Genomic DNA, 18,522 nt, shown 5'->3' with positions numbered 1-18,522 from the left:
GTAGCGTGATGGGTTCTAGCAGAATTACTGTGTAGCAATGGTGGATTTCCAGTCGAAGATGTAGATTGTTAGATTATCTGTCTTATTATTGTTTCAAATTTTCTGTGTATTCCATGTTTTTGGAGCATAGTAACAATGCAACAATGTTGAGTGAGGAATGTTTGTGTTGTTGTAGTGAAGTTTTGGGCAATAGGTAGAAGTCTTACATTTGTCAGGGTAGAAGCCACCTAGAATTGTCAAAGTCTGTGCAAAAACTACTTAGCTGAGTAACCATCATATACTGGTGATCACAATGCTTATGATGGGTGTTCATGGTTGAGTTTACTCTCTTTTGTAAGGGGGATGAGTGCCAAGAAGATGCCAAACAATAGTTATGGTGTGGTTACAATGGCAGTTATGGTTTCTTGGGAGTCAAATGCTGAATGATAATTCACTGTAGAGACTTCGCAATAGCTTGTTCATTCGTATTTCAGAAGGTTGGTTGTGTGGCAACGAAGGGTGCAATTGCAAGAGAATGACTAGAGTACAATGGGCATGTGGGACGTGAACGTAGTGGAATGCAAAGCAACAGTTTTGAATATGAGTCGAATCCAAATACAGAAGAGTTAGAGGATATAGAAGATTATGGGGGAATATTTAATGGACCTGAGGATGACAAGGAATTAAATCCGCAATTTGTTGGAGAATTTATTTTGTAGCAAGTTTTTCTGGCTAGGAGAAGATTGGAATTTGACCCTTTGGGCATCAGAAGAGCTGCACCAACACAACTAGTATCATTAACAGCAGTAGCAGGGCAGCTATCTCCAAATACACTTAGGAATATGGCAGCTGCTAGGGCAGATTTATGTGTCAAGTTTGGGACCTTTTTAGGGAAGTCTAAACAAGACCTTGATTGCCTTGTAGCTCAATTTGAGACAAGATCGGAGTCCAGAGGATTCGATGGAGTATATGATGCACAAGCCAAGATGTGTCAATTTCAAGCAACATTTGAGGGGAAAGCCATGCAATGGTCTAGTAACTTTAATGTGGTTAATTTTGCAAATTATATTGCATTTAGGAATACATTTTTGAACAGGTTTCAGAAGGAGAATACTCCCAATGATGTGCTTGCTAAGATTAAGAAGATCAAGCAAAAGAAGATGTTTGTGGAAGATTACACATAGAAATTCAATCAGTATTTGAAGAGGCTTGCATGGTTGCTGAGAGGCCTACAGATGAAATGTTGGCCGTATATTATATGAAGGGATTGCGGAAAGAATTGCAGAATGCGATTGCAGGTGTAGATGTAGGAGCACTATTGGATGCATTGGTGGAAACTACTACAAGATCATAGCAAAGGTTTGGAGTGTCAAATCCAAGTACTTCCAAGAAGAGTTCTCGAGAGAAGAAGAAGAAGAAGAAGAAGACAAAGGGGAAGAAGAAGAGATCTTCAGATGACATCAATGATGACGATTCCAATTTAGATTCTGACTCAGATACAGATTTGGATTCTGATTCAAAGACTAGTTGCAATTCAAATTCAGATTTCGATTCAAATTCAGAATCAGACAGAAAAAGAGGATAGGAAGAGGAAGCATAAGAAGAAGTTTTAAAAGAAGTCCAAAGCCAAGATAAAGGGGGATTCAATTGAGAAGATGGTGGAGAAGAAGTTGAAGGAAATGGGTGTCAAGCACGATTCGGGTAGTAAGAAGGCTCATTGTGACATGTGTGACAAGGATGGGCACAACACCACAAACTATTGGTATAATCCAAATTTCAGAGGACCAATCCCTGAGAGGATTCAACAAAAGATCCACTAGAATATGGCACAAGCAAGTGGAGTATTTCCGAAAGCTGTAGGACAATAGAAGATCTTTAACAATCAAGGATGACAAAAGTAGCAACAGCAATTTTTTGGATGGAGACCATCTTTCAATCAAAATAGGCCATTTAGAGGAAATTTCAACCAAGGATATCGACCATGATTTGAAGGATTTCAAAACTTTAGACCTTAGGGAGGCAATTGGAATTAGTAGAGCAAGGTTGGCAACAACAGAAAAGATGGCAACAACCACCAAATTGGAATCAGTAGAATTGGAATCTGCAAGGGTGGAATCCGCAAGGATGGAGTCAACAAGCACCTAATGAGCCATTACCACAATTACATGCACCACCTGTGCGGTAGGAGGAAGCAGAGAAAGTACCTCAAAGCAATTTGATTGGTGTTGAAGTTTCTCAAGATCTTGAGACATATCAAGTGTCAATAGATTGTTCTCTAGAGTGTGTGTTGAGGCTCAAATTGCACTTGCTATTAGTACTTTTATACCTTAGTACCAGTATACAGAACCAACATATGTAAAGTGACTTAAAATGTCATATGAAGTTTTTACCAAACATTCAGGAACCTTCCTAATGTTCAAGAAATTGTATCCTTTGAGATCATGCGTGATCAGGAATGTGATCTTCTTCAGGACAACGCCAGATTTTGGTTGCTTATGTCTGGTTCTAGTACTGTGTACCTGTTTCCTAAATATTTACGCTATCTATTTCAAGTTATCTGATCAGGATTGGTCGTGATGACAGAGAATTGTGTGATAGTTTTCAGGATAGTAGTTCTGTGTTTATGAATGTAATATGTAGTTTGTGTTTGCATTGTGTTCTTGAAGAATAAATGTATGGAATGGCTATAAATCATGTCATGAAGTTTCCTGCAGTAACATAGTTGTCTCTCAGGCAGTTTGATGTTTCGTGTATTTCCTGTTATGGTCTTGATAGGCCATAACACTTTGGCGATCTTACTAGTTTCATGGGAATAACTCTCATGGTTTAGCCATCAAGCTTGGAAAGAATAATTACAAAATTGGGCTGCAGGAATTCATGATGCTAATGGCATTGGAGATGTACAAGTCACTTTACATGGGCAGTATTTATGTCAGACAATTATCCTTATTTATCCAATCCTATCCTCACAAGGAGCAGATCTCAAGAATTAAGGGAGGTGTTGTCAAGACAGCAACAGCAAATTGCAAGGCCTAATGCTACAGATGAAGCAGTGCAATTAGGTAGGCTAGATGAAGAAGAGTTCACTGATGTTGGATAGAATCCCTTGGGGGTGGGTTCCTCTGAGGGTACCTCAACAATGTACCATTCTCCTGCCACTTCTACAGAGTCTCCCCCAACACCTCCAACTCCTTCAAGCATACCAAGTTTATCAAATAATGAAGAAGCAATATTTCCTCATGGCTATCAAGGTACTCCTCCAAGGCATGCACTTGAAAGATTGCAGCATGTGGTGTCAGGAAGGACATTCCCGTTAAGAAATGCAAGGGAACCAGTAAATAAATCTTTGAGTTTTAACCCTTTACCACCACAGAGCAAGCCCAAGAAGCAAAACAATATGAATCAAAATCAACTATTCAACCCAAAGGTGAGAGCATCTAAATTTTTAGGCAAGAAGAAGGAAGATCCAGACTTCCATGGGCTCAGTTTGAAACAAGGTGGACAACAAGTGGATTTAATCAATTGTATGGAGATCAAGTCAAAGAGCAGCAATTTGCAGCCACTCTGCAGGGAAAAGCCATGGACTGGTTTTCCAGTTATGGTATGGCAACATTTAATACATATGATGAATTAAAATTTGCATTTTTGGGCAGATTCCAAAAAGATAAAACCTCGGTGGATATTCTAAGGAAGATCAAGAGAATTAAGCAAAAGAGTATGCTGATGGAAGATTCTGCTCAAAAGTTTAGGAACCTGTTGAACAAGTTGAATAATGTTGATGCACCATCAGTGGAGATGCAAATTACTTACTTCATTAAGGTTTTGAGGAGTAAAATTAGGAACCCGATTGCTAATTTAGAATCGGGACAAAATGGTACATTGGATACCATGATTAGGGCTGTTATGAGAGTTGAGAGAAGGCTAGGTACATCTCATTCGAAAACACACAAAGATGATGATTCTTCAAATTCATATTCTGATATAGATTCAAATTCAGGATCTAAAAGTGATACTGATGATGATGATAGTGAGAATAGTTCAGATTTAGAAAATGATTCTAGTGACTTTGATGATGAGGAGTATAGCAGAAAGAAACATAGGAAAAAGAAGAAAAATTTAGGATCAACCAAGTCTACAAAGAAGAAAACAAAAGACCAAAGAGAAAAGCAGAGGAGAGTAAACTGGATAAGAAGATTAAGCAGAAGCTGAAAGATTTAGGTCTTTCCGACATTAAGAGGAAGGAAAAGTACTGTGAGATATGCCAAAGAAATGGCCATGAAACTAGGACATGTTGATACAATCCTAATGTTAGGATGGCACAGTAGATGCCTCAAAGATCTTTTAGGGAATCTAGAAGAATGCACGCAATACAGTCTTGGGGAAATTTAAGAACACAGCAGCAAACTACTCAAACTGGAGTATGCCACTATTGTGGAGGTCAAGGACACTTTGTTGGACCAAACTATGAACTTTGGGCAAGGCATAGGACTGAGAGAGGAATGCCAGTAGCAAGGACCCGCAACAACGGAAGACCTGCAGGAGCATCTCATCTCCAACATCCACCTGCCCCGGTTGCAGCAGTCCTCATAGAGTTACCTGACCAAGATAAGAAAAGGAAATTTCCAGATGGTACAGGAGCTGCTAATTATAGAAAAAGTCAGCAAGAAGAGGTTCAAGAATGGTGTGAGGGGGTGTCATGTAACTCAAATGCTGCAAGTATGCATGTTGAATGTGATTGTTCTAATTGCATTAAAGTAGAGGATTGTCCTATGATGAAGCTATGGTATTAGAGGTTACCAAAAGCCAAGCAGGCTTGAAGCTTGATTGGAAGGAACAAGAGAAAGCCAAGGAAAAGGCAACAAAGCAGGTCAAAAGGTTTCAAAAACTTACAGGGAAAGTGAGATTTGAAGAGCTGTTGATGATCAGGCTTCATGAACCTTGTATCATGAGGAGCAGGATTAGAATCCTGAAGATAAAGAATTAGGAAAATTTCATGAGGGAGGTTTAGCAGAGTTATTCCAGGCTCTAGCAAAGTGTTCATTGCAATTAACATTGGAGCAGATATTGGAATTAATTCCAGGTTTCAAGGAGAAGTTGCTCTTAAAGATTAGGGAAAAGTAACAAGAGGTTCTTGAAAGTACACCAGTTCAGGATCAGGCAGTTCTTCATTGTCAAGCAGTTATACCGACCCAACAAGAAGCTGTGGATTATCAAGTGCCCACTATTCAAGTTGAATATGTAGGAAGGAAGCAGGATGATGTCCTGTTGGATGGGGGTTCCGGAATTAATATACTCCCTGAATATACATATATAGCAACCAAGCAGGATGAGTTGCTACCACCTCCGTTTCAAGTTAGGATGGTAGACCAAAGGAGGTTACAACATTTGGAAATTCTCCAGAATCAAGAAAATAAAGTAGCTTGCCTGAAGTTCAGGGTAACTTTTGTTGTGTTACGAATGTCAAAGATTGGAGATTCCTATAAGATGCTTTTGGGTAGACCGTGGTTTAAGTTAGCTAAATTGAAGCAGGATTGAGGGAATGATTATGTATGTATACCAAGGGGATTGAAAGAGATCAGATTATCAACAGTTAATAAGGTAATCCTAAAGAGTTCTTCTCGACTTGTGGTAGCTCATACTACTAATTTGGAAGATGAAGTGGAAGATGATGAGGAGGAAATGTTTCTTCAAGAAAATCCTTATGTAGTTCTAGTGTTTGAAATTGATGTGGACAATATTATTCAGAAGTATTAGGATTGTTCAATAACTACACGACATGAAGTTTTGGACCACCAGGTTGTTCAAATTGCAGGAAGAACCTAGTCAGAAAACAAACTAAAGGTTTTCCTGAAGGTTAGGAGCAACTTGATGTTCAAGAGAGATAAAAAAATGAGACCCATAAAACGGTTTAGGACTGGGATATCAATTATCATGAAGAATTTTAGCAATAAACACTTGGAAATCAGCTTACTGAGGTGGATAACTGTAGGGATAGTCCTGAAGTACTGGACGCAAAAGGTCAAAAAGCAATTATTCAAGCTGAGTTGAGAGCATACCATGAGAACATCTGCAAGGGTTGTTGAAGATGAGGTTCACAAAGTCAACTTGAATCTTGAAGGGGAGGTTAAACCCATTAAGGTCAATATCTTTGTGGAAGAAGAGTTCAAGAAAAACCTCATCCAGTTGTGCAAAGAATTTAAGGTTATCTTTGTTTGGGATTACACAAATATGAGGGGATTTGATCCAACTGTTTGTCAACATAGAATAAATCTTAAAAAAGATGCCAAGCCAATTATTCAGATAAGGTATAGGATGAATCCGAATTATGCTAAGCAGGTAAAGGAAGAAATTGACAAGCTCTTGAGGGTTGGATTCATCAAACCCGTAAATGAGGTCACTTGGTTATCCCATATAGTGGTGGTGCCTAAAAAGATTGGAAAGATTAGGGTTTGTGTCAATTACAGGAAATTGAATGCAGCCACTATTACAGATCCTTTCCCTATCCCTTTAAATGGCGATTCTCTTCTTGATGATGTGGCTGGCCATGAAATGTATAGTTTTCTATATGGTTTTTCAGGCTACAATCAAATAAGGGTGCATCTGGAAGATATGGATAAGACGGCCTTCAACACTAAGTGGGGAGCATATGTTAGTATGGTCATGAATTTTGGGTTAAAAAATGGGCCTCCTGAGTTTCAGGGAGCTTCCCATAAGACATTTGGGCCGTATTTAACAACCTTTATGAGGGTGTTTATTGATGATTTCTGTGTTTTTGGCACCAGAAAAGAGCATTTCCAACACCTTAGATTATGCTTTGAGAGATGCAGAAAATTTGGTATGTCCTTAAATCCTTTCAAGTCAGTGTTTGCAGCAAAGAGAGGTGTGCTCTTAGGCCATATTCTATTCGAGGAAGGTATGCGTATAGATCTAAGAAAGATTGCAGCTGTTCAAAAAGCTAAAGCTCTAGCCAATGCGCAAGAAGTTTTGAGGTTTGTTGGACAAGTGAAGTGGCATAGCAGGTACTTAAGGTATCTGTCACATATTTGTGCTCCTCTTACTACTTTAACCAAAAAGGGGATGCAATTTGTCTGGAGGGGAGATCATGACAAAGCTTTCACTGTCCTCAAGAAAATGCTTGTTGTAGCTCCTATATTGCAACCTCTTGTATGGGATTTTCCTTTCCATATTTTTGTTGATGCTTCTTATCTTGCTATGGGAGCTGTGTTAATGCAAGACAAAGTACCTGGATGGTATAGACCTATTTATTATGCAAGTCGGAGATTGAGTGCTGCTAAAAAGACTTATTCAGTAACTGAAAGAGAAGCATTTGGTATGGTGTATTCATTTCAGAAATTCAGACATTATTTGCTTGGGAATCAAATTATATTTCATGTGGACCATTAGGCACTCTTGTTCCTGATCAACAAACCTCATCTAACAGGAAGATTGGCTAAATGGATGTTGATGTTGCAGGAATTTGATTTCAAAGTTATTCATACTCCTAGGAAAGAGCATGCTATAGCTGATTATCTCAGCAGACTGGACAATGATGATATGGAGGCAGGAGTTCTTGATTAGCTTCCAGATGCTGAACTTTTTGAAGTTCAGGTCATAGATCTTGACTCCTATTATGATCAACTTTGCATTTCTTACAGGATGGAGTGATGCTTGCACACTTTATAGCAGATCAAAGGAAAAGATTGGCATTGAGGAGTCTGACATTTTAGATTATTATGAATCTTTTGTACAGAAGAGGAGTTGATAATGTTTTATGGAGGTGTGTTCCTGAATTTGAGCAACCAGCAATTCTTCATGAAGCTCATTCCGGAGTATCTAGAGATCACTTTTCTGGAGAAATTACATGCAGGAAAATTCTGCAAGCAGATCTATGGTGGCCTACTGTGTTGAAGAATGCTCATCAATATGCTAAGGAGTGTTTGCAATGCCTGAAGGAGGGTCAACCTCTTGATAGGGATAGAATGTTGGATCATCCTATATTACCACTTGAACCATTTCAGAAATGGGGAATAGATTTTGTTGGACACATTAAGCCAATTGCAAAAAGGACAGGTAATCAGTATATTTTGGTTTGCACTGATTATGCCACAAAATGGGTGGAAGCTCAAGCCTTGAAGGATAATAAAGCTATTAGTGTGGCTAAGTTTTTGTATACGAACATCATGACTAGGTTCAGATGCCCCATTGAGTTGGTCAGTGATAGGGGTAAGCATTTTTTGAATCGAGTTATTTGGGATCTGACTCCAAGCACATGATTCTTCATAAGAAGTCGAACCCATACCATCCTCAAGCTAATGGGCAAGTTGAGAGTTCCAACAAGATCTTACTTCATATCTTGAAGAAAATTGTTGAGGATAATAGGAAGGATTGGGATGTAAAGTTGGATTCCGCATTGTGGGCTTTTAGGATTGCATACAAGGTGACAACTGGACTTACACCTTTCAAGTTGGTGTATGGATTAGGGGCTATGGTCCCTATGGAGTTTGTGGTCCCAATTTTAAGAGTTGTTGAACATAAATTGGTGTCAGTGAAGCATAGGATGGAACGGCTCTTGAAGTTGGAGGAAGACAGGGTGTTAGATGCCTATGTGTCAGGAATCACACAACAAAGGAGACAAGCTTGGGTGAATAGACACATTAAAAAGAAAATTTTTGAAAAAGGGGATTGGGTTGTTGTTTACAATTCCCGACTGGGAAAATTCCCATGTAAACTGAAGCTTTGGTATGTTGGACCATTTATCATTCATGAAGATCTTGGACAAGGTAAATTTTTGCTTTAAAAAATTGCAGTGCAATATCTTGAAACCTACAGTTAATGATTTCAGGTTGAAAAGGCTAGTCCAACCTTATTATTTAAATGCTATTTTTTTTTTTTTGTTGGGGCAAAGGACTCAATTTTTTAGGGTTGCATGTGTGAAGGGTCACAATTGCATGATTTTGACATGACAATTGGCACAAATGAAGGGTCACTCAAAGATGACTTAGACTTCACTTTTGAAATGGAGGACACAAGGTCTTTTGTTGTTTCTTCTCTTTCTCCATCACTGTGTGCTTCACACCCTGTTGTTGCCACCATGATCCACATGTGTCAAAGCTCTACAAGGAAGCTGGTGTTACCAAAACGTGCTCAATTGGAAGAAGAGGAGGAGGAGGAGTATGATGTGTCATCAAGTTGTGTCTTTGGATGAGGTGATTACTCACGGGAACCAGGAACATGCAGATAATGTTAAATCTGAGGGTCAGAGCATTCAAAAAAGAAACAAAAATTTGGCAAAATTTGGCTGAGAAGTATGCATGGATCTAATGTTAAGCAGCATGATATTTCTGTAGATATTCAGGTTCCTGCAGAATCTATGGTTGTTGGTAAGCATGTGGGTGTTAATAAGATAGATGTTCCATTTGTTTCACCTCACTCTCGAGTTGATGATGCTGCATTCAACAGCTTGTCAAATGCATTGAATATGATGAAGAAAGTGATGCTATAGTTGGAGTAGACTAAAAAGAATAATGTTCAAATAGCAGTTGAACTTAAACAGGTAAAGTTTCAGTTTGATATTCAGTAGAAGAGGTTTGATGAGTTGTTCAAACACTTGCAGGTGAAGCAAGTTGAATATGATTCACTGCAAACTGAGTACCTTGCAAAAATTGCAGATTTGTAGTAGTTACTGTATAAGTAGAAGATGTCAATAGCATTGTTTGAAAGATGGACTCATGAATTGAAGAATAAATGTATGCAAGAATTGCAAAATTTTGTGGATATGCATGTTGGGTTGTTGCAGGTTGAACATAAGATGCTGATGGAGAGGTTTAAACCTCTTAAAAATGTTGAAGAGCTAATATTTCAGAATTTGGAAGTGGATGTTGATGCTTCTATAGTACTAAATTGTGAATTTCATGAGATTCAGCATCCTTTGATTACTGATGTTAAAAATACTTGGCAGGTTATGGCTGGGCAATTTAAGAATATGGTTTCTAGACCATATTACATGCTTAAGGATGCTTTTGTGTCAGCTGAGTATGATGCACCGATTCATGAAAAGAATGCATTGGTTCAGCAAATATCTGATTTGTAGGCTGTGAATATGGATCTTACTGCCAAGTTTGAATGAGAAGAGGAAGAGTGATGATTATGTGGTATCTTTATTATAGCAAAAGAATTTTCAAGTGATGGACAAGGATGCTATGTTGCAGGAAGTTATTCATGAGGTGCATGAAGAAATTAATGCTATGGTTCATGGAACTGCTGAGGATCATGTTGTTGATGGTTTGGTGTGTTAGATGTCTACTTGCAAAGACATCATTCTTTACACTCCTAGTTATTTTCATTAGTTGCCTTTGATGCACTTCTTTTTTATCATGATATACTATAGTGCACTTTGTTGACTCTTAGAACCAATTATGCAACTACATCAGAGGGGTTTGAGTATCCTAGAGGGGCTCTACTTACTACTGCTCAGTGTGGCTTGTCAAGGGGTGCAAGGCCTCTGGAAAAGCATTACTGTGTTCTCTGAGTTACTCATTATCATACTTAGTTTCTATGCTTTCAATTAGATAGCTTCATGCTTGTGGGTTTGACAGTCCCAATCATCCATCGGGCTATGGCAGGTGTTGAGACTCGAATTGCACTTGCTATTACTACTTTTATATCTTAGTACTACTATACATGTAGAACCAGCATATGTAAAGTGACTTAAAATGTCATATGAAGTTTTTACCTAACATCCACGTGCCTTCTTAACATTCAGGAAATTGTCCTTTGAGATCATGTGTGATGAGGAATGTGATCTTCTTTAGGACAACGCCAGATTTTGGTCGCTTATGTCTGGTTCTAGCATTGTGTACCTATTTCCTGAATATTTACGATGTCTATTTCGAGTTATTTGATCAAGATTGGTCATGATGACAGAGAACTGTGTGATAGTTTTCAGGACAGTAGTTTTGCGTTGATGAATGTAATATGTAGTTCATGTTTGCATGGTGTTCCTGAAGAATAAATGTATGGAATGGTTGTAAATCGTGTCAAGAAGTTTCTTGCAGTAACATAGTTGCCTCATGCAGTTTGATGTTTCCTATATTTCTTGTTATGGTCCGGATAGGCCATAACAGTGTGATTGTTTGCAATGTAAGTTAGATGAATCGGATGTATTGGTAGTTACACATTCTAAAGCAAATTTTAAACCACCTTTGGACTGGGAGGAACAAAAAGAAGTAAGAGATGATGCGGCTAAAGAATTTGAGAAGCTAGGACAATAGGGGATGACTTCCAAGAGGAAGAAAAAGTAGTTGAAGAGAGTGGATAGTTCCAATTTGACATCTAGAGCATTGTTTGAAGAGTTGTTGAATACTCCTATGCATTTTACATTGGATCAGTTGCTTTCATTGGTCCCAGTTTTTAGGGACAGATTTTATTCTGTCAAAAGGATGACAAAATTTCAAGATATTTAGAATGCATTATAGGAGAACATTGTAAGTTATCAAATCGGTCTTGATGATGTTGATTTTACTATACCAACTATTAAGCTTGAGTTTGATGGACGTGCACTCTCAGATGTTTTGTTAGACGGTGGATCTGGAGTAAACATTTTGTTAGAATATGAATTTTTGAAGATGGTAGGTGGGAAGCTCGAGCCTACACCATTTCAGGTAAGGATGGCATATCAGCGGAGAGTGCAGCCAATTGGATGTTGAGAAGACAAACTCTGAAAGTGCATGGGCTGTTATTTCAAGAAAAGTTTGTTGTTTTGAGGATGCAAGATGCAGGTAATGCATATTCAAAGATGTTTGAAAGGCTATGGTTTAAGATAGCAAGGCTCAAGCAGGATTGGGAGAAGAATGAAGTGATTCTGAAGAAAGGAAAGAATTTGGTAAGAATTTTGATGAGCTCAAAGAAGAAGTTGTCAATGTCATTGAAGCCCACCATCAATTTAGCTGAAGAGGTTGAAGATAATGAAGAGGCATGTTTTTTGGAAGCCAATCCAACTATTGTACTGGTGTTTGAAGTAGATGTAGACAGAATTGTTGAAAAGTATGTTGGTCAGCAGGGCTCTAAGAGGACAACTGATTTGTCAAAAGAAGCAAGTGAAGATTAGAATCTGATTGAGGAGTCAAAGGTCAGTCACATGACAACGTCGAAGGGGGATGTTGAATACTCTAATGGGGAGGTTGCACCAAAGGAGGCAACTACCAGGGAAGAATTTCTATATGATAAGTTGATGGAAAAAGTTTCACGTGTGAAGGAAGACGACTTGCAAGATTTGAATTTGGGATCAGAAGTTAGTCCAAAAGTTGTCAAGGTCAGTGTCAATTTGGATTATAGATTCAAGGCAGATCTTAAGAAGTTGTTATAGGAGTTTATTGATGTATTTTCTTGGGATTATTCTGACCTGAAAGGCATGGATCTGAAGGTCTATAAACATTAGATAAATTTGAAAGAGGATGCAGTTCCAGTAATTCAGTAGAGATATAGAATGAATCCAAACTATGCCAAGCAGGTAAAGGAGGAGTTGGATAAGCTTTTGCAAGTAGGGTTCATTAAGCCAATTGATCAGGCAGAATGGTTATCACCAATAGTTGTGGTGCCAAAGAAGTCAGGAAAAATCCATGTATATGTGGATTATCGGAAGCTAAATGCAGCAACAATTGTAGACACGTTGCCATTTGTGGATTCGATTTTGGATGATGTAGTAGGGCACGAGATGTATAGCTTTCTTGATGGATTTTCAGGGTATAATCAGATTCGAATGGTTGAGGAGGATGTTGCAAAGACTACATTTATTACAAATTGGGGAGCATTAGCATACATAGTAATGAGCCTTGGTCTGAAGAATGGACCTCCATCATTTTCAAAAGCAGCTTTTAATACATTTGAACCATACTTGACGGAATTCATGCGGATTTTTATGGATGACTTCTCAGTGTTTGGAGAGAAGGCTAAACATTTGGAGTATCTTAGAAAATGTTTGGAGAGATGCAGATTATTCAGAATGTCCCTGAACCCTTACAAGTGTGCAATTGCAGTGAAAAGAGGAAAGTTATTAGGGCACATTATTTCTAAGGAAGGAATATCAATTGATTCAGACAAAATTAATGCAATTCAAAAGGCAGCAACACTTGACAATTTGAAGGCTGTTTCAAGGTTCATGGGACATATTAAATGGCATAATCATTTTTTGAGGTATTTGGCGGATGTTAGTGCTCCCTTCACTCATTTAACAAAGAAAGATGTTGAGTTTGTTTGGGGGGATGCTCAGGAGAAGGCATTTTAGATTTTGAAGAAGATGTTAGTAGTTTCCCCTATTATCCAACCACCAAATTGGCAGTTACCCTTTCATGTGTTTGTAGGTGCGTCAGATATAGTAGTCAGAGTAGTTTTGATGTAGGAGAAGATCCATGGTTGGTTCATACTGGTGTGTTATGCTAGCAAGATGTTGAAACCAGCTGAGAGGAATTATACAATTATAGAGCGAGAAGCTTTAAGGATGATTTTTGCATTGGAAAAGTTCAGACATTATTTGTTGGGAAATCAAGTGATCTTTCATGTTGATCATCAAGCACTCATTTTCTTGGTGAAGAAGCCAAAGCTCGAAGGAAGACTTGCAAGATTGACTATACGGTGTTGCATACACCTAGGAATAAACATGATGTGGCAGATTGTCTTAGCAAGTTGGAGCATGTGCAAGAGTCAACTGGGGTGTCAGATCAATTGCCAGATGCGGAGCTCTTTCGAGTGGAAGGAGAGGCTTTTCACAATTGGTATGACCAAATGTTGCAGTCTTGACAAATGGAGTGTTTCCCTCTAATATGACAACAGATCAAAAGAAGAAGTTTGCCTTGCAGAGTAGGCCATTCTTGATAATTGCTAGAGCATTATAAAGAAAATGAGCAAATTAGATTATTAGGAGATGTGCTCCAGATGAGGAGCAGAAGGCCGTTTTGCAAGAAGCTCATTATGGGACAGCTGGAGGACATTTCTATGGAGAGATTACAGGTAGAAAGATTATGCAAGTAGGTTTGTGGTGGCCATTATTGTTCAAGGATGCACTTCAATTTGCCAAGGAATGTTTGCAATGCCAAAAGATTGGAGAACCCACTCATATGGATAGAATGTAGGATCACCCTGTGTTGCCACTTGAGCCATTTCAAAAGTGGGGATTGGATTTTGTTGGTCTGATTAAGCCAAAAGCTAGTAGAACAGGAGCAATGTATATTTTGGTTGCAACAAATTATGCCACAAAGTGGGTGGAAGGAGTACCTTTGAGGGACAACAAAGCGGCAAGTGTAGCGAGATTTTTGTACAAGCATATTATGACAAGATTTGGATGTCCAATTGAGCTAGTGTCAAATCAAGGTGTGCATTTTCTAAATTCAGCCAACTCCATACCATCCACAAGAGAATGGGCAAGCATAGAGTACCAACAAGGTGCTTGTAAGGATCTTGAAAAAGATTGTTTCAGAGAACAGGTTCGATTGGGATGACAAGTTGGATTCGGCATTATGGTCATTTCGGACAGCATTTAAAGTTGCAACATGCATGACACCTTTCAAATTGGCTTATGGAATTGAAGCTATTGTTCCCATGGAATATGTGGTTCCAAGCTTAAGGCTAACAATTTAGCATTAGTTAAGTCCAAAGGATTCAATATTACACCGTTAGAGAGAGTTGTTGAAATTGGAGGAGGACTGAATTTGGAGTGCTTATGCAACAGAGATAAGTCAAAACAAAAGGCAAGCTTGGATGGCAAGGCAGGTGAAGTTTAAAGTATTCCAGAAAGGTGACTAGGTGATGCTATACAACTCAAAGTTGGGGCCACACCCAGGTAAGTTCAAATTGAGATACTTTGGGCCATATCAAATTGAAGAATTGGGACAAGGCACTTGCAAGCTAAAGGATGTATTTGGAACTCCGGTAGTGAAGCGTGAATGAATGGATTTCGACTGAAAATTTCTATGGAAAGATCCATGAAATCCCTCATTGGATGGTGAATAAAGCTAAGGAGATAGCAGTTAAATGGGTAGATGTTGTACCAAAGGCCACAGGGGAAGACCTAGCGGATTTTACTGGTTGTCAAGTGGGAAGTGATGACTCAAGGCAACGAAGTTGCATCGACTTTTACGGATTTGCAGCGGATTGCGGATTGTGGTAGAATGCTCTGGATATTCACATAGCGGATTTGCAGAGTGGGTTTATCACCTAAGAAATCATCATGTCGGCATGTTGAATGCAATTAAGGAAAGTTTGAGTGTGCAGGGTATCACTACAACACATGTGAAGGAACTTAAGGTCAGTGCACCTCTTGAGGGCCATCATAATTCATGCAACCCACCTAAAGGGGCAATGGCTCATTAAATATTTGCATGGGGGCCTATGGTTTTCTCTGTGCAAGCATGCAAAACACCTGTGCATGTCTTTGAACCTACAAATTGCCATGTTTTCATATAGCATGAAGAAGAAACAGGTAGGTGGACCCCAAGAGTTGACAAGCGAGTCCATGATGCAGACACGTTCGATGAAAACGGCAATGGTGGAGCTTCTGCACCCTACGCGGGAGAGCCTACACAGTGTCGAAGACAGTGAGGAAGAGGAATCAGATGGAAATGATGCGGCAGAGGAGGCAGATGTAGATGAAAAGTTTGATGTAAATGACAGGGAGATTAAAGTCTAGCTACGACGGATTGGCCTTTACGACTATGCTTGCTTGCCATGGGGGCTGTGGGAGAAGAATGAGTTTGCAGAGAAGCAGCTTTGCCACTTGCGAGACAATTTAGGATTCATTGTGGACGACAAAGAGGTCACACCGCAACAGGTTGCAGAGGTCTTCAAGGTGCCTTACTGTCCAAGGCAAAAGGTGAAGAAAATCACCGCTGTCACCATGAGGACGGAGTTTGGAGAAGGGTCTAGGTCTTACTACATGGTTCGGAATTGCAGGAAACTCCGCAGTGTGCACTTGTTTTGGTATCTTGGCAAGGTCTATTTGTTGGCGAAGTCAGCATATATGTCAGAAGAAGCTTTTGCACCTGTGTGTTATGCACAGAGAGGATCCAAAGTTGATTGGGCTGCATTCATTTTCGACCGGATGTAGTTGGTAGAGCTGAGGAACAAGTGGAGGTCCCCTTCTCTTGCAAAAGTATCACCCTACTTGGCAACTATATTCTCCCATGCGCTGCAGCTACCGTTGGTTCCATCAGTATCACCAGCAAGTTTTGTGAGAGGACTGGATCGAGGGATTTTGAGTGAGGCCAAGAAGAGGAAATTGGAATGGGAGCTGCTGTCTTTTGACAAGTTGAAGAGTGGAATGCGGCTAGGTCTGGAAAATCTGGAGGGGAGCCCCCAGTAAGCAGAAGGATGCGGGGAAGATAACTCTATTCCCTCAACTACCTGTGGTGCCTAAGTCGGATTCCCGGACTAGGACAATCACCTTGTTTCTGTGGAAAGTGGGGGAGAGCTCCGGGGAGTCGACTCAAATTACGCAGGCAATCGAATCGATTCCATTTTCAAAGGGGCATAGTCTGCAGGTAGCAGGAATATTCTCTATGCAGGATGCAGTTCGGAGTCTGTCGGATTTGAACAAGTTTATATGCAATCAAGATGCTATGATATTAACCTTGGAGAAACAGAAGGTGGATGGAAAATAGGTTGATATGCTGCAAAGGGAGATCAAAAGATTGCAGGATAAAGTGGAAGAGATGATGGATGAAAGAAAGGATCAATTGCAGGAGGAATTGATCCATGCAGAAGCTGAGATGCAAGATCTTCATGCAGAGTTGCTCAGTGCAGCACACGACTTTGGAATTTGGGCGGCCGACGCATTGAAGGTGGCTGCTGAGAAGCAATTTCATTAAGTGGAGGATAAGATTACCCAGTTAATCTCTGAAAACAACTTTCTGATGAACCGAGTGACACCACTGCTGGAGCTTGAGAAGGCCACATTAGATGGGCAGGGTGTCACAGGAGTGCTAGTGGCTGAAGCGGATGTGGATTTATTGAGGAAAAAAGTGTTTGACTACACCAAAGAGCTTTGGAGCCAGGCAATAGCCCTCTTTCGAGAGCATATGGCAATGCCAATTGACAAATACAAAGCATGGTTCGAGACTGTAGGAGAGCATACAATTAGGGTGGAAAATGCTGAGTTAAAGGCAAGGGTTGCAGAATTGGAAATGCAAGTGGAAGTAGCGAGGAAGGAAGGGATGATGCAAAGGACCAGTCTGTCATTGGAGGCCTTGGACAAGCAGGTTGAAGATGATCAAGAGCATGGAAAGGAGTGTACTGAGAGGGCGGCAGAGTTAGTTGTAGATGTGGATGCAGAACCGGATTCAGTGGATTGTCAAGGAGCAGAAGGCAGAACAAAGGATGCAGAAAAGAAGGCAGCAGGGTCTGAGGATAAGGCAAGTGGCTGATCAGATCAAGGGAACGTGGGCCCGAGGTCAGCCGTTGGCTCAAGCCACCAGCCTATGCCAAGTGTTCAAGCTAAACCTTAGGCAAATAAGCATATGTATGGACCCTCAGTCTATTTTGGTGACTTTTGGTATCTTAGAAGTTAGAAGGTCTTGACAAGTCTATGTAGAAATTGCTTGGCTGAGTAACCATTATACAAATAGCTCTCTTAATTATTTGGATCTTCTTCCAGTCACGATAACATTCCATAGATGTGGGTAATTCTCTGACATAAATGTAAAATACAAAACTAAACCTTTAAATTGCAACATCTTGCTTCAAATAATCTACCTCTATTGCTTAAGGTCTTGACAAATATTTCAAATTCCTGACATCAAAGAAGAATATTTTAATTAAGTTTTAAATCCAAAAATAGAGAATAGCATAAGAAGGGTTGTATTATATTGCTTCTAGCAATGCATTACTACTATAGGAACTACTACTTTATACAAGAAATTTGCTTCATGAAGAAAAATCAAATTGATGGCCTCAACCTTTGCCATTTTTAATGGTGTTTTAACACAAAGATACAAGGACACAATGGCAGGATCGCCAAAGTATTGCTACCCTAATCTACACAAAATGCATAGTAGGGCAGATAGTGTCTCATGGGAAAAATACCTAATCTTATATCAGACAACTCGTGGAAACTCAAAGATAATCACATAGAGACATAAGACATACTTTAGCACTAATAATTAGAGAATGAGAGATAGAACACAGAGAATATGCTGAGAATAGAACATGAACACAATGAATATGATGGCATCAACTATCGGATCTGCCATATAGTTACAAGTTTTTTTTTTTTGTGCCATTTCCATAAGAGGTCTCATGATCAATTAGGCTTTAAGTGTGTTGGAGGCTTTGACCTTCAATTTATAGATCCAATTGGATGGCAATGAATTTTTATCCTTTGGCAAAGTAGCCAACATGACTTTTTATAGTGGAATCTATTTCAGATTGCATAGCTAGCTCCCACTTAAGCTTATCACATCAAGAGTCATGCTCTCTTATAAAAAGGTATCTCCCCACAATTTGTCAATACTATATAGTCAACCCTAGGCGAAAATCTCAGGGGAACACTAGCACTTA

The 18,522-nt window shown here is 39.5% G+C and overlaps 1 protein-coding gene and 1 pseudogene across 1 annotated transcript; both read left to right on the top strand.

Moving 5' to 3' along the window:
• Nucleotides 1–15,420: 15,420 nt before the first annotated feature.
• Nucleotides 15,421–16,091, top strand: LOC148019991 (uncharacterized; annotated as a pseudogene).
• Nucleotides 16,092–16,230: 139 nt separating this feature from the next.
• Nucleotides 16,231–17,667, top strand: LOC148019990 (uncharacterized). Its single transcript, XM_087700867.1, has one exon. It carries the CDS (start codon nucleotides 16,881–16,883, stop codon nucleotides 17,388–17,390), a length of 510 nt encoding a protein of 169 aa, XP_087556993.1. The 5' UTR covers nucleotides 16,231–16,880; the 3' UTR covers nucleotides 17,391–17,667.
• Nucleotides 17,668–18,522: the final 855 nt, after the last annotated feature.

Source organism: Lygodium microphyllum, chromosome 19 (assembly GCF_053477565.2).
Source record: "Lygodium microphyllum isolate KBCC chromosome 19, Lygodium_microphyllum_v1.1.10, whole genome shotgun sequence".
Lineage (NCBI taxonomy): Eukaryota > Viridiplantae > Streptophyta > Polypodiopsida > Schizaeales > Lygodiaceae > Lygodium > Lygodium microphyllum.
This window is presented reverse-complemented; position numbering and strand designations above follow the sequence as displayed.

Excerpts from the sequence above, each read along its gene's own strand:
- LOC148019990 (XM_087700867.1), top strand. The coding sequence starts at position 16,881 with ATGAACCGAGTGACACCACTGCTGGAGCTTGAGAAGGCCACATTAGAT.